Here is a 14,352-nt window from a genome sequence, read left to right on the forward strand (position 1 = left end):
CATGTTATTTTAAATGACAATTATCCAATGGTTGAGAGATCCTGTCTTATCAATGAGGATGCCGCTTTGGCATCCTTGCCTTGCACTCTGTGGGCTGGATCAGATACTGATGTGGGTCAAATGGTTATTCCTCCTGTACGAATTCAAGTGAGAGAAGATACCCCTGAGCAGTGTGAAGGAACACTGTTATTGTTATCATGTCTTGCATCACATAATCAAAAAGTCTCGCGAAAGAAATTGCAATATTGTAGACAGCAGGTTACCTATTTAGGTCACCTCCTGTCTAAGGAGGGAAGTGCACTCAACCAGATCGTGTTCAGACCATTTTAGATACTCCTGTGCCCCGTACTCATTAGGATGTCTGGACACTGATTGGCCTTACTTTGTTTTTGTAGGCAGTGGATCCCCAGTTTTTCGCACATTATTAAACCTTTGTTGGCCCTTTTGACTAAAGACACTCCGATGCCCCTCCCATGGACTACTGAATGTCAGAATGCCTTCCAATGTCAACATTTTCACCAACAGCCAGTACGCATTTGGGGTGGCACACAATTTTGGTCACTTGTGGAAAGAAAGGGGCTTCCTCACCTCACATGGGACACAGATAGTACATGGGGAAATAGTGCATAATCTTCTTACTGCCCTAACCAATCCTAAGAATGTGGCAATTGTTAAATGTAGTGCACACAAGAAAGTGACTTATAAAATAGGGGCAGGTAATGCCTTTGCGGATCACACAGCCCGTGAGACCGCAATGCAGCGAAGTACCACATCTATGTATGTGGTGAAGTCACAAGCTGATGCCAGGCAGGAAGTGCTGGACATGCAACAATCTGCCTCTGCTAATTAACTAGATCAATGGTCTAAGGAGGGAACATTGGATGATGAGGGCTGCTGGAGGAATCCCAGTTAACTGACAGCTTGTCTTCTATTTATCAGCAGGTGCGAGAAATTCTTCCTTCGTGAGCCCTGCTGTGCTGACAGATCATTGCGACATTTTGGTCACCGAGAGAGGACGACCTGAAGGGCCTGAGGAAGTCTTCCCGGACCACACGATCCCTGGTGCATCTAGATATCTGCTTCGATCCAGGAAGAAAGACACATCATTGCAAAAAGAGACTGTTTGAGCCACTGTCCTGGGTGGTTAAAGACTGACTACAAAGGGGGTTAGCTTTTTAATGACTACTCGTCTCAACGATAGTGAAGAAACCAACGGCTACCCAGGACCTTAGGGCACAATCTGTTTTGTTGCTTGTCGACGAGATGAACATATCTGAGGAGAAGAAATCAAATGCTGCAAAGATTTGTAGCGGCTGCACAATGTTTATAACTGGACTGACTTTGACTGCTGTCATAATTGCTACAATAATGTGGGTTGTGGAGGAAGTAACTTTGGCTCGAAATTTACTGCCTACTCCTGTCCCCACAGAGCATTATTACTTCACTCTTCCCTATTATGAAAAGAAGCACCAAATGTCATATCTCAATAACACTTTCTTCAAATGTTGCATCAGAAACAACAGCTAAGCAATGCTGCGAACTGTATGGTTTGTGGCAAGATTCCTCCTCATCAGAACATAAAAGGAATTCCGTTGTCACCGCTGCCATTCTCTCACAATGACTCATGCCCAGCTTGGTTCAAACTTCTATATGCCTCTAAAGTATTTAATCTCTCAGAAGCATGGGATGTGGGTGACCTCAATGCCAAACTGAACAAAGTCTGTTACCCCAATGAAGATGGGGACCCACAAGTTAAAGGGACTGCTTTAGAAATGGAAGAATACAGTAAAGGAAGTGCAGCAACAAACTATGTGTATCCAAATTCTAGGTCGGCTAAAGGAAATGGACCCCCTGTTATCTCTGTTGCCATGACCAATGGCCCCCTTTGTGTACAGATTACAGGCGATGTGCCAGTGGGCCACAGTAACTGTACTACAGTGTTGCAGATGTCTACGAGAGGCCGAAGCAGCTTCCTTGCATCACGTTACACTTATTTTGTTTGTGGAACTAAGGCATACTACTTCCTACCTCCAGGCTGGTCTGGTACCTGTTACATAGCCTTCCTTCTACCACCTGTGTTTTTAGCTCCCCCAACCTACCACCAAGATTTGCAATTGTTCGATCACCATGCTGGTAGTAGGGGAAAACGTGCAATCGATGTTTCTGTAGTCGACCAGACAGAGACCACATGGGAACAATATACAGACTTTAACAGAGGATTCTTCTTCTTTGTTGGCCCAGTACAGAACAGTAAGCTGGTCCGTCGCCTCACCCGTACAATGGAAGCAGTGATCAATCAGACAACTGTGGCCTTAGGAAACTTGACAGAAGAATAAGTATCAATCTGCATGGTTGCTTTGCAGAATAGACTTGTTCTAGATGTTATTCTGGCTGATCGAGGTGGAGCATGCCGCATCATCGGATCCAGCTGTTGTGTCTTCATATCAGACAATTCACATTCTGTATATGTGGCCATCTCCAAACTACATAAGATAGCCACCGAAATACATCAAGACGAAGGACTTGGAATGGATGGTTCTGGAACATATTTTCTGTATGGGGTCAGAAAATATTGTTGGCCTTATTGATAATTATTGCAATTCTCTTCTCTTGTTGTTTATGTATTCAATGTGGGCCAATGCTCTGTTCCCTCTGTATTTCCACTTGCACTACTTGTGTATCATCTAAAACGAATGTCCAAAATGCAAATGCCCGTTCAGCAATGGAACGAGAAATCTGTGATATAGTGTTAATTGACATCCATGATGTTTATCGTACCCCTTTTTGAAGCATAAGAAAATGTCTTAGCTTATGCTAAAAGGGTCATTTATGAAAACGTGTAATATTTTACTTACCATAAACAACATCCATTTTGGCTGTGGTGTCCATTTCGTTTTCTTTGTAATCCTTCCGTCCTCTACTGCTCGTCTTTTCACTCTGCTTGTGTTATCTATTTTAGTTGACCTCCTGACATGGCTAAGCAATGTACGTGCTAGGGGTTTGTAGCTGCCAGTGCACCTGGTCTCAGATGTTAACTGTTGACTATTTACTGCTGCCATAAGCATTTTTGCTCCCTCTCCCTATTTGCTGACCAAGTAGTTATCCAACTGCCCTTGTTTGCTGATAGCTATTTCTAAACTTGTTCTTTCCATTTCTGTTCATATACTTACATTGCAACAAAATGGTATAAAAGGGACGATGGTTTGTAAATTCAGTGCACTACCTCCTGCAGCACGAGAGTGTTGTGTGGACGTGCTCCCACTCATGAGTGATTAATAAACTTGTTATGCCCCTCTCCTCTGTAAGGACACTAATGAGCTATGCCCCTCTCCTCTTTCAGGGCACTCTTGAGCTATGCCCCTCTCAGTCTGCCAGGACACTCTAGAGCTATGCCCCTCTCAATCAGTCAGGACACCTTTAAGCTATGCCCCTCTCAGTCTGTCAGGTCACTCTAGAGCTATGCCACTCTCCTCTGTAAGGACACTAATGAGCTAAGCCCCTCTCAGTCTGTCAGGACACTCTTGAGCTATGCCACTCTACTGTAAGGACACTAATGAGCTAAGCCCCTCTCAGTCTGTCAGGACACTCTTGAGCTATGCCACTCTCCTCTTTAAAGACACTAATGAGCTATGCCCCTCTTCTTCTGTCAGGACACTCTTGGGCTATGCCCTTCTCAGTTTGTCAGGATACTCTTGAGCTATGCCCCTCTTCCTCTGTCCGGGCACTCTTGAGCTATGCACCTCTCAGTCTGTCAGGACAGTCTTGAGCTATGCCCCTTTCCATCTGTCAAGGACATTCTTGAGCTATGCCCATCTCCTTCTGTCAGGACACTCTTGAGCTATGCCCCTCCCCTTCTGTCAGGTTACTCTTGAGCTATGTCACTCTCCTCTGCCAGGACACTCTTGAGCTATGTCACTCTCCTCTGCCAGGACACTCTTGAACTATGCCCCTTTCCTCCTCTCAGGACACTCTTGAGCTATGCACCTCTCCATCTGTCAGGACACCCTTGACATATGCACATCTCCATCTGTCAGGACACTATTAAGCTATGCACCTTTCCATCTGTCAGGACACTCTTGAGCTATGCCCCCTCCTTCTGTCAGGACACTCTTGAGCTATGCCCCTTTCCTCCTCTCAGGATACTCTTGAGCTATGACTCTCTCCTTCTCTTAGGACACACTTGAGCTAAGCCCCTCTCCTTCTGTCAGGACACCCTTGAGCTATGCCCCCCCCTTCTGGTAGGACACTCTTGAGCTATGACGCTGTCCTCTGCACACCCTTGAGCTATGCCCCTCTCCTTCTGTTGGGACACGCTTGAGCTATGACCCCCTCAGTCTGTCAGGACACCCTTGAGCTATGCTCCTCTCCTTCTGTCTGGGCACTCTTGAGCTATGCACCTCTCAGTCTGTCAGGAAAGTCTTGAGCTATGCACCTCTCAGTCTGGTGGGACACTCTTGAGCTATGCCCCTCTCCGTCTGTCTGGGCACTCTTGAGCTACGCACCTCTCGGTCTGTCAGGACACTCTTGAGCTATGCCCCTCTCCGTCTGTCATGACACTCTTGACCTATGCCAGTCTCCTTCTGTCAGGACACTCTTGAGCTATGTCCCTCTCCGTCTGTCATGACACTCTTGACCTATGCCCATCTCCTTCTGTCAGGACACTGTTGAGCTATGCCCCTCTCAGTCTGTCAGGGCACTCTTGAGCTACGCCCCTCCCCTTCTGTCAGGTTACTCTTGAGCTATACCTGGCTCCTCTGCCAGGACACTCTTGAGCTATGCCACTCTCCTCTGCCAGGACACTCTTGAACTATGCCCCTTTCGTCCTCCCAGGACACTCTTGAGCTATGCACCCCTCCATCTGTCAGGACACTCTTGAGCTATGTACCTCCCCATCTGTCAGGACACTCTTGAGCTATGCACCTCTACATCTGTCGGGACACTCTTGAGCTATGCCCCCCTCCTTCTGTCAGGACTCTCTTGAGCTATGCCCCCCACCTTCTTTCAGGACAGTCTTGAGCTATGCCCCCCTCCCTTCTGGTAGGACACTCTTGAGCTATGCCCCCTCGTTCTGTCAGGACACTCTTGAGCTATGCCCCTCCCCTTCTGTCAGGACAATCTTGAGCTATGCCCCTCCCCTTCAGTCAGGACACTCTTGAGCTATGCTCCTCTCAGTCTGTCAGGACACTCTTGAGCTATGCCCCTCTCCTCTGTCAGGGCACTCTTGAGCTATGCCCCTCTCCTCTGTCAGGACATTCTTGAGCTATGCCCCTCTCCTTCTGTCCCGGCACTCTTGAGCTATGCCCCTCTCAGTCTGTCAGGACACTTGAGCTGTGCCCCTCCCCTTCTGGCAGGACACTCTTGAGCTATGCCCCTCTCGTCCTCTTAGGACACTCTTGAGCTATGCCCCTCTCCTTCTGTCAGGACAGTCTTGAGCTACGCCCCTATCCTTCTGTCAGGACACTTGAGCTATGCCCCTCTCCTCTGTCAGGGCACTCTTGAACTATGCCCCTCTCAGTCTGTCGGGGCACTCTTGAGCTATGCCACTCTCCGTCTGACAGGACACTCTTGAGCTATGCCCCTCTCAGTCTGTCAGGACACTCTTGAGCTATGCCCATCTCCTTCTGTCAGCACACTAATGAGCTAAGCCACTCACAGTCTGTCAGGACACTCTTGAGCTAAGCCCCTCTCAGTCTGACAGGACACTCTTGAGCTATGCCACTCTCTGTCTGACAGGACACTCTTGAGCTATGCCCCTCTTTTTCTGTCAGGACACTCTTGAACTATGCCCTTCTCCTCTGTCAGGGCACTCTTGAGCTATGCCACTCTCCATCTGACAGGACACTCTCCTCTGTCAGGGCACTCTTGAGCTACGCCCCTTTCCTTCTGTCAGGACACCCTTGAGCTATGCCACTCTCCATCTGACAGGACACTCTTGAGCTATGCCCCTCTCAGTCTGTCAGGACACTCTTGAGCTATGCCCATCTCCTTCTGTCAGCACACTAATGAGCTAAGCCACTCACAGTCTGTCAGGACACTCTTGAGCTAAGCCCCTCTCAGTCTGACAGGACACTCTTGAGCTATGCCCCTCTTTTTCTGTCAGGACACTCTTGAACTATGCCCTTCTCCTCTGTTAGGGCACTCTTGAGCTATGCCACTCTCCGTATGACCGGAAACTCTTGAGCTATGCCCCCCTCCTTCTGTCAGGACACTCTTGAGCTATGCCCCTCTCCGTCTGACAGGACACTCTCCTCTGTCAGGGCACTCTTGAGCTACGCCCCTCTCCTTCTGTCAGGGCACTCTTGAGCTATGCCACTCTCCGTATGACCGGAAACTCTTGAGCTATGCCCCCCTCCTTCTGTCAGGACACTCTTGAGCTATGCCCCTCTCCGTCTGACAGGACACTCTCCTCTGTCAGGGCACTCTTGAGCTACGCCCCTCTCCTTCTGTCAGGACACTCTTGAGCTACGCCCCTCTCCTTCTGTCAGGGCACTCTTGAGCTATGCCACTCTCCGTATGACAGGAAACTCTTGAGCTACGCCCCTCTCCTTCTGTCAGGACACTCTTGAGCTATGCCCCTCTCCGTCTGACAGGACACTCTCCTCTGTCAGGGTACTCTTGCGCTATGCCCCTCTCTTCTGTCAGGACACTCTTCAGCTTGGCCCCTCTTCTGATAAACATTTTTAACTGCAGATTCCCATGCAATACAGACCTAGGCACAGGTGTGCTGGAATGAGCAATTGGCCACTCTGCAGGGGTCACCAACTGGGATCCCCCTAGACAAGGGAGATATTAAAGGCTTGGCCCATGAAGGGGGCTCGCCTGCCCTCTTTTTGAGGTCTTTTTCAGCACTGCTTTTCCTTTTCTGCTGCCCACATAACCTATGAAGAGCTGGTCATCCTCATCGAAGTCCTTTGCATGGTTAATATAAAAGCTCACCGCTCGTCAGACCCAGCTTGTGCAGCCTCCTCCGCCTTTTTCTGTAGGATGAAGTAGAGAAAGAAGAGTGATCAATTGGCTCAGATGGAATGGGGTCACCACCTTCGAGAGGAAAGGAGCTCTCGTTCTGAGGACCAACTTGTCAGGACAAGAAGGATAAAAAATACACCTGGATGAAGTAATGGCACCTAGAAAAACCTTCTTGGAGGTTAAAAGATTTAGGGAAAAACTATGAAAGGGCTGAAACGGAGCTTCTATCAAAAAAGTAAGAGCCAGGTTTAAATCCCATTGCAGCATCACAAAAGTAGTGGAAAGAAGCATATTAGTTAGACTTTTAAAGAAACATAAAACAATGGGAGACTTGAAAAAGGATGCTTGATCCGCGAAAGGTGACAAGCCCGCGAGATACCCCTTCCTGGGCCAAAGAATGCGCAAATACATTTTTTAATGTCAGACAGCCACGCTTTCAAGGATCAATCTGGTAGTCTGCACATCCAGCGATAAGCCTCCTTGAGTAAGCAGATTTGGTGGAGGAACCACGAGCAGATAAGATTACATCCACCACGTCATCAGGCAGCTTGGAGGCAGTCTAGTGTTCTTGCCCAATCTGCACATATGCAGTAGATACTGGAAATTCGGATGGAGGACCTGCCCATCGGACTAGGGGGGGCGATCCACCCCGAGAGGAAGACTATGCTGGGAACTGCGTACCACACGCTTCTCGGCTAAGCCGGCCACTAAGATTACTTGTGCCCAGTCTTGGCAGATCTTCGAAGAATTAACGGTATGGAAGTAAACGCATAGTGAACATGCAAGTTCTACTACAACCAAACTGGGTCCCCAAGGGCTCCTTGCACTGAATTCTGGAGTGGACAGAAGCTTGGGCAATGAGAACTGGGATGAATGACAAAGAGATCGACGTGGGGCATTCCTCATTATCAAAGATGTTCTTCACAACTTATGGGTGGAGACGACACGCATGGCATCAAAATGATGCCAACTTAAGTTGTCGACTCTTGTGTTTAGTCAGCCCACCAGATGATTCACCACCAACCAAATTCCGTGTTCCAGAGCATCTCGACTAAGAGACGGAGACTCTACTGTGCCTGCTTGTTGATATACCACATTGTGGTCGTAATATCTTTCAAGACCTGGTGCAAACGGCTATGAAGGCAAGGTACAAATGCTTGGGGTGTGTAAAATTCAAGTAACTTGCTTTCGCGCAATTATTCAAAATTACGGCAAAAATCCCCATAAATTATGAGTAATTATATGAAAAGCAAATCCTTAATTTTGTGCTACATTTTTGCATAATGGCATCCTCGAGGATAAATTTAAACTTGAGAACCACAAACAACAGCTACTCATATTTGGTTGTTCCTATGTGGCAGTAAATGTTTGCCACGAATTACCGCATATTGCACCATTCGCTGTAAAACTTTACTGTGATTGACACATAATTGCGCAAAGGGGCGTCATTTCAGGAATTTCGCGGTACAAGTGTAGCGCGAAATTACACTAATGACGCGGTCGTGAGTTAGCTTTCGTCCAGACCTAGAGATGACCCAGTTTTATGTGCAGCGTATTGATCTGATTAAATGTATATCTTCATCTGCGATGTGGGTTATAATTGATACACAACAGCACAAAAGTGTAACTGATAGATCAGCAAAACGTTACAGTTATTTAGCACTTTAGCACTTTTATAGCACACAAACCGTACGCCTGTAATCCACTTTTAAAGCTGAGTTTTCTCACTGCTGCTACGATGTGAGAAGCCGCAGACTCGCGCTTCGGGGCAGAACCAGCAAAGGCAAGCACACTTCTGTCAGGCGGCGAGAAAAATGATTTAAAACTCTGACCTGGTCATTCCTTCCCTGGCCTCTCCTCTTTAAACATGTGCAGCTTGTCTCATTTAAATGAAAAATGAGCGGGCGCGCGCCCATTACAGGTTACGGCGCTCGTGCCTTCCCTGGAGGTGAATGAAGGCAGCTTCCCTCGCATCTCCGCATCTCTGAGAGGCAGGGCCGGTCCTGCCTGGGCTCTGTGTAGTCAGCAGCCTCGGAGCCTACCTACGGTAGATCTTTCGGGAACACGCCCCTGGCGACCCAGACTCCTCTGTGAGCCCGAGTGTGTGTCAGAGAAGGCGCGAGAGCGGGTAGAGACAAAGAAAACTGGTATTGCAGATTTAACACGGTGGAATATACGGCCCTCTGCATATAATAATTAATTCTCCAGAGGATTGCAGACCTGTTAAACAAGATGAATAGGGCTATATCACGTATGCACGACGGTAACTAGCTGCACTCCCTAGGGGGCAGTGTGTAGCCCATCTCTTTCCAGAAAGGGGCTCTCCGGTACAATTGCTGCTCCCCCACTAAGGAGCTCGCCCCACTGCTCTGTGAGCAGTTTAAAAAGGAAAAGTACAATTATAATAATGCAATGTTGTTATCAATGTATTTTTCCATCATGGCTCAGCTGGTTTACATTTTATTATTATTATTACCATTTATAGAGCGCACGGCTACCTCTGACGGATTTTAGGTGTGGGGTAGGGCTGAGCTGTCACAGAAGCGGGGGGGAGGGGGGGCAGTGGTGGCACTCTCTTGAGTGCGTATGACGGTTTGGCCAGCCGCCTTGGGCCGGACAAACAGTCATGCGCACTTAGCATGTTCCCCACCCGCTGTATTGCACAGCCTGGATGGAGAACATGCACAGGCTCCCAGTCCCTGTCTAAACGCTGAACCACGGCGCTCAGACCAATCACGAAGCTGCTGTCATGCTGGAGATAGCGGCATTGTGATTGGCTAGGGGAGTCTGTGTGCTTCCTGCTTCTGGAGTCGACCGAAGAGGTCTGAGAGGTGGCAGCACTTAAGTGATTAAAAAAAAAATGTTTTTCCTCCCCTGCCACCCCAAGTAAGTAGCAGCCGCCACCATTCCTGATTGGTGGAGAGGGCTGCCCCCTAGCACAGCAGCAGGTCTGAGGTGGCCAGATATGTACTTTGTTCACACTGCGCAAAGCAAGGCGAGTGAAATGTTTCTCTACATATGGATGATAACTTTTCTATGGCTGTCCTGGTAATAAAATGATGGCGTACGAGGCATGGGGAGGAAGATGGTCAGAGAACTTTAGCATGGGGCAGGCCCTTCTTCACTGTTCACCCTCCAGCCCAGCGGAGGAAAGAGGTGCCCTCCAATGGGTGGGCATTTCCGCCAGCACTTGGCAAAGTTCAATTCTCATGAGCATATGTAGTGGGCAGATGCTGCCACCCTGCAGTAGCCGTGGCAACAACCACACATGCATAATGCAATGAAGGCCATTCAGGGCTTTAAGTGGGTCAAAAAAACTGGGGGGTCTCAAAAATGTGAATGGCCTAAAAAGAGTATCTAGGAATCATTTCAAAGAGGCGTGGCCTGTATAATAAAGGTGTGGCTAAAAACAAGTGCAGTAACTTCCTGTGGTTCCTATATCATACAACCGGACAAGTATTTCCATGCATCACTGTGCGCTGTGAGTATCCACATATATCGCAGAGTAACACACATGGACCCACAATGCATCACTGCTATTGAGTTTGCCAATGCTTGTTAACAGTATCCGATAAATGGGTAACAACAATGGTTTTGCTATGAATCATTGGAATAGAAAATGTTTTAATTCTGAAATTATGAGACTGTTAATTAAACATTGCTACGGTCTATGGAAGGGGTAGCGCTCTCTGGGATGTCTCGATCACTCCTGTCCTCCTGTCACGGCACTTTCCTCTGCAGTCTGTGTGCTAGACTCTTAGGCCCTTTCCCCCCCACATCTCTTCCATCTGCATGTCTCACACCTCATATCTTTCATCTTCTGCACCCTCTTTTTACACCCTCCTGAATGTTTTAGCATCGCCTTTGGCTTACCACCCTCCTACCCACAGAACGTACCCACTCAGCTGTAAGCACTGCATTTTCATTTACTTTCGCTCAGTCCATATTTCGACAGCTGTGATCTTCCTTCATAAACTTTCCTATAGAATCATAATTACAATTGGCACGTGTGACCATCGCTCAGTTGAGAGGCCACGGATTGGATGAGCATGCATCGTGACAACTTTATGACCCACTAACAGGTGCTTTAAGAAACGTGTAGGCCTGAGCCTCAATTCTAAAGCTCCGAATTTTGGTCTGTTTCAACCTTAATTCACACGGATACAGAGAGGCAACACAATTTACACTAAGCACTATACTAGAATAATAATTTTATGACCAAAAAACACTCACAGAAACACATCATGGAAAAAAGCAAACACTCTTAGGAAATGCAAGATTAAGTAAAACCTGTGAAACGTAAACAGGAGATGATACATGGCTGCCATGGATTATCTTAACAGTGTTTACTGTCATTTTCCCGAAATCGATCAGTGGTTTTCCAAGTAACGTGAAAGACATAAACATATTGCCCTGTAGGGACCCGTTTCAAACTCGTTTTTTGGATACTGCTGGGTCTCAGAGCCCGAGGGCACCGTCCACTCAAAGCCCTGGGGGCCATTACAGCAGGAACCCCAATGTATGCAAGGATTCCAGTTGAGTCACCTCTTTGGGTTCTACAACCCCAGGGGTACTGGAGGTTGGCATAAGAGGGAGATGAGGCCAGTCCTACCCCAACACATCACCCACGTGGCCGCGACTCAGCATTGCGGAATGTGAATCCATCAATGCGGGGTGGACCGCACAGCCGGCCATGCTTCACTCTGAATCAGTCAAACCTGGTGACCCCCTGTCTGAGGGGCCCCGCTTCAGATGCCCTACTCAGGAAAGCCAGATGGGCACCATCTCTTAAAGGGACCTGAGGCTCCCAGACTAGAACTCCAGGTGGATGTTGTGCAACCCTGTGCAATCTGTAGGAGAGCCACAATTCCTGGCCATCATGTTTCCATGCTTCTTTCTCAAAAAGTGTCCTTGCACAGAATCAGCTGGAAAGATGTGTGATACCAGGATTGTCTGAACGTTTGATCTAAGTGAAAAAGGTCCCAACTAGGTGGAAACTCTGCAGACCATGACTTCAACACAGTAACTTTGACCTAGCATAATTTGGACCGCCTGCAATTTACATCACTTTATGCAAACTGCCTTCTGCCATGCATTACAAGGTTTTTGCAGGCCCCAATGAGTTCAGTGGCCAGCAGTTAGATTCCTTCTTTCTTCCAATGAACTCCAGCTGTACAATAGGTAAACACACCGCTATCAGTGTCTCTTTCTGGGCTAATGACTGATTTTTTTCCAGGGAATACTACATAAGAACAAATCTAGTTAGCCAAGTCACTGTTTAATAGCATTGTAACTCCACTCGGTTCCCTGCCTTTCACACTGTCCTGGAATCAAGCACATTAATGACACAACTGAAATGTAATCAATTATTACAGTAGAGTAATGATGTAATGTACCTTTTGAAGGTGAGTAGAGATGTTACTACTCAACCGTAATAAGAACAGTATATCCTATAGTTGTTTATGCATTATAAAGACTGATGCTTCAAATTCTTTGCCTCCGACCTGTACCATTTCTTCAACTGTCTGCACTTGTCCTAATCGTGAAATTTACATTATAGGTAACCCTTATATTTTCCCTATTTCTAATGGTAGGTCAACAATAACACTAACACTATACCTAATCCTAAAACTAGTGCTAACCAGTACTCATTCCTTTGCAATGATTTCACATTACCATTTATTTTACTCCTTTCTATTTAATTTAAACTAAGTTATAAAAAAGTTTGCCAAACTCATACCCTAAATCCATTTTTTATGTTTTTCTTTTTTACTGCTATTTATTTAAATACAATTATTTTATGTGAAATGCATTAAAGTATTTTAACTGCTATATGTGCTGTAATTAACGTGTTAATAAAATGTAGTTTTCTATTTTAGTTATATTCAAAATGTTTAGGATGGCACTCGTTAACACTACATTGATTTAAATATTCTTTTTTTGCTACATACTTTAAGACACAAATTTGTAGTTAATGAAATAATATTGGCTTGATTAGCATTCGAATTAATTAAACTATCGAAGTTCTTCTCATACACAGCTCCTTTAAAAGTGATTTTAAACATATTATCTATTTAACTTTAAAGGTGTTGCTCTATTTTTAATAACAATTGTAAGTAATAGGCAAGAAGAATATGTTAGTCATAATAGTGGACCCGAAGTTACGATGTAGCACCATCATGACACCAAAATAGAGAAAAAAAACGGATTCAGTGTTTTTCTCAGGCAAGGAATTCAGGTATCTGAGTGTTCTGACACTTTGATGATTCACTTTCCCAACACCATGCAAAAACATTGACAACTTCTGAGCCAACATACCTTCTTTCATGAATTAAAAGCTTATCAAAGGCCATTTGGGGTTCATCGGTAGCCCCCTGTATTTGAATGCCCATTCACATACATCCCTTCTATTCCAACACCCTAAACTTCGCCTAACACCGCCAGTCAACATTTCGGGAAAAACAAAAATACTGTCTAATCTTTCTAGTATTTTAAAATCGTATGAACATACTCCATGAATACAGTCTTTTTGAGATGTTTCTATAATTCCATCTTTTCTAATAATGTTTTAAAGCTGTCTCGCTGGCTGGCGCTAGGGCAAATACCTTTTTTACTTCATCCTAATTTTCGAATAACATATGTATTACACAATATTGTAATTCTGTATGTTTCTTTTGTTTCATTCTTATAAATTTCCACCGTTTTGACTACTGTTTCTCCGAAATGTTTAAAGTTGTCATTAAAGTTCAGAATGTTTCGGCTTGATTACTTTTGGGAACAAATGTCTCTTTTGTAAATTTACAGTTGCAGTTTTCTAGGCCCGATTGTTTTTATTGGGTTTGTAGTCTTGGAAAATCCTTACAAAATAAACAAGGAATGAAGGATGCTGTCACTCACACTGTTGTCCTCATCTATAACACAAATCATTAAACCAAGGACAGGGGTCCCCATACGGGTAAGTTACATACATGTTCCAGGAAGCATGGTCCTATCTCGCTGAGATGGGGCTCCTCGGTGTTGTACTGCTTCTCCAAATCTCGAACGAAGCCCATCTGGAACCGGTAAATGTCTTCAATGTTGCCAAATATGACCTTCAGCTGCTCATCGCTGAACATGTCCCGCCGCTTCCGACACTGCTTCAGGTAACCCTGGATGAGGATCAAAGGTGGAAGAAGGTAAGAGAAGGTCTCAAGAGGACATCTAACCACAAACAGTGCTCCTGACCCCATCCATTACAGGAAATACTGCAAGAAAGAGAAGGATACAGCCTCTGGTCATTGAGACAAGCATCCCTGTCTGGAAGAAGGAGCTTTGAGGATGTGGTACCTTCAAGCATTGAGGGTGGGAATGTGTTGTCTGCCTAGACTGACTACCTCAGATTTTCTT

The 14,352-nt window shown here is 46.1% G+C and overlaps 1 protein-coding gene across 1 annotated transcript in view; it reads right to left on the reverse strand.

Annotated features, from left to right (window-relative positions):
• The window catches only part of ARHGEF9 (Cdc42 guanine nucleotide exchange factor 9), a 1,163,048-nt gene that overhangs the window by 157,742 nt on the left and 990,954 nt on the right, over positions 1-14,352 (reverse strand). Inside the window, exon 10 of the mRNA XM_085608275.1 lies at positions 13,935-14,114. Coding sequence (XP_085464401.1) covers positions 13,935-14,114 — 180 coding nt within the window. The remainder of the gene's footprint in view (positions 1-13,934; positions 14,115-14,352) is intronic.

This window comes from Triturus cristatus, chromosome 5_2, assembly GCF_964204655.1.
Source record: "Triturus cristatus chromosome 5_2, aTriCri1.1, whole genome shotgun sequence".
Classification (NCBI taxonomy): domain Eukaryota; kingdom Metazoa; phylum Chordata; class Amphibia; order Caudata; family Salamandridae; genus Triturus; species Triturus cristatus.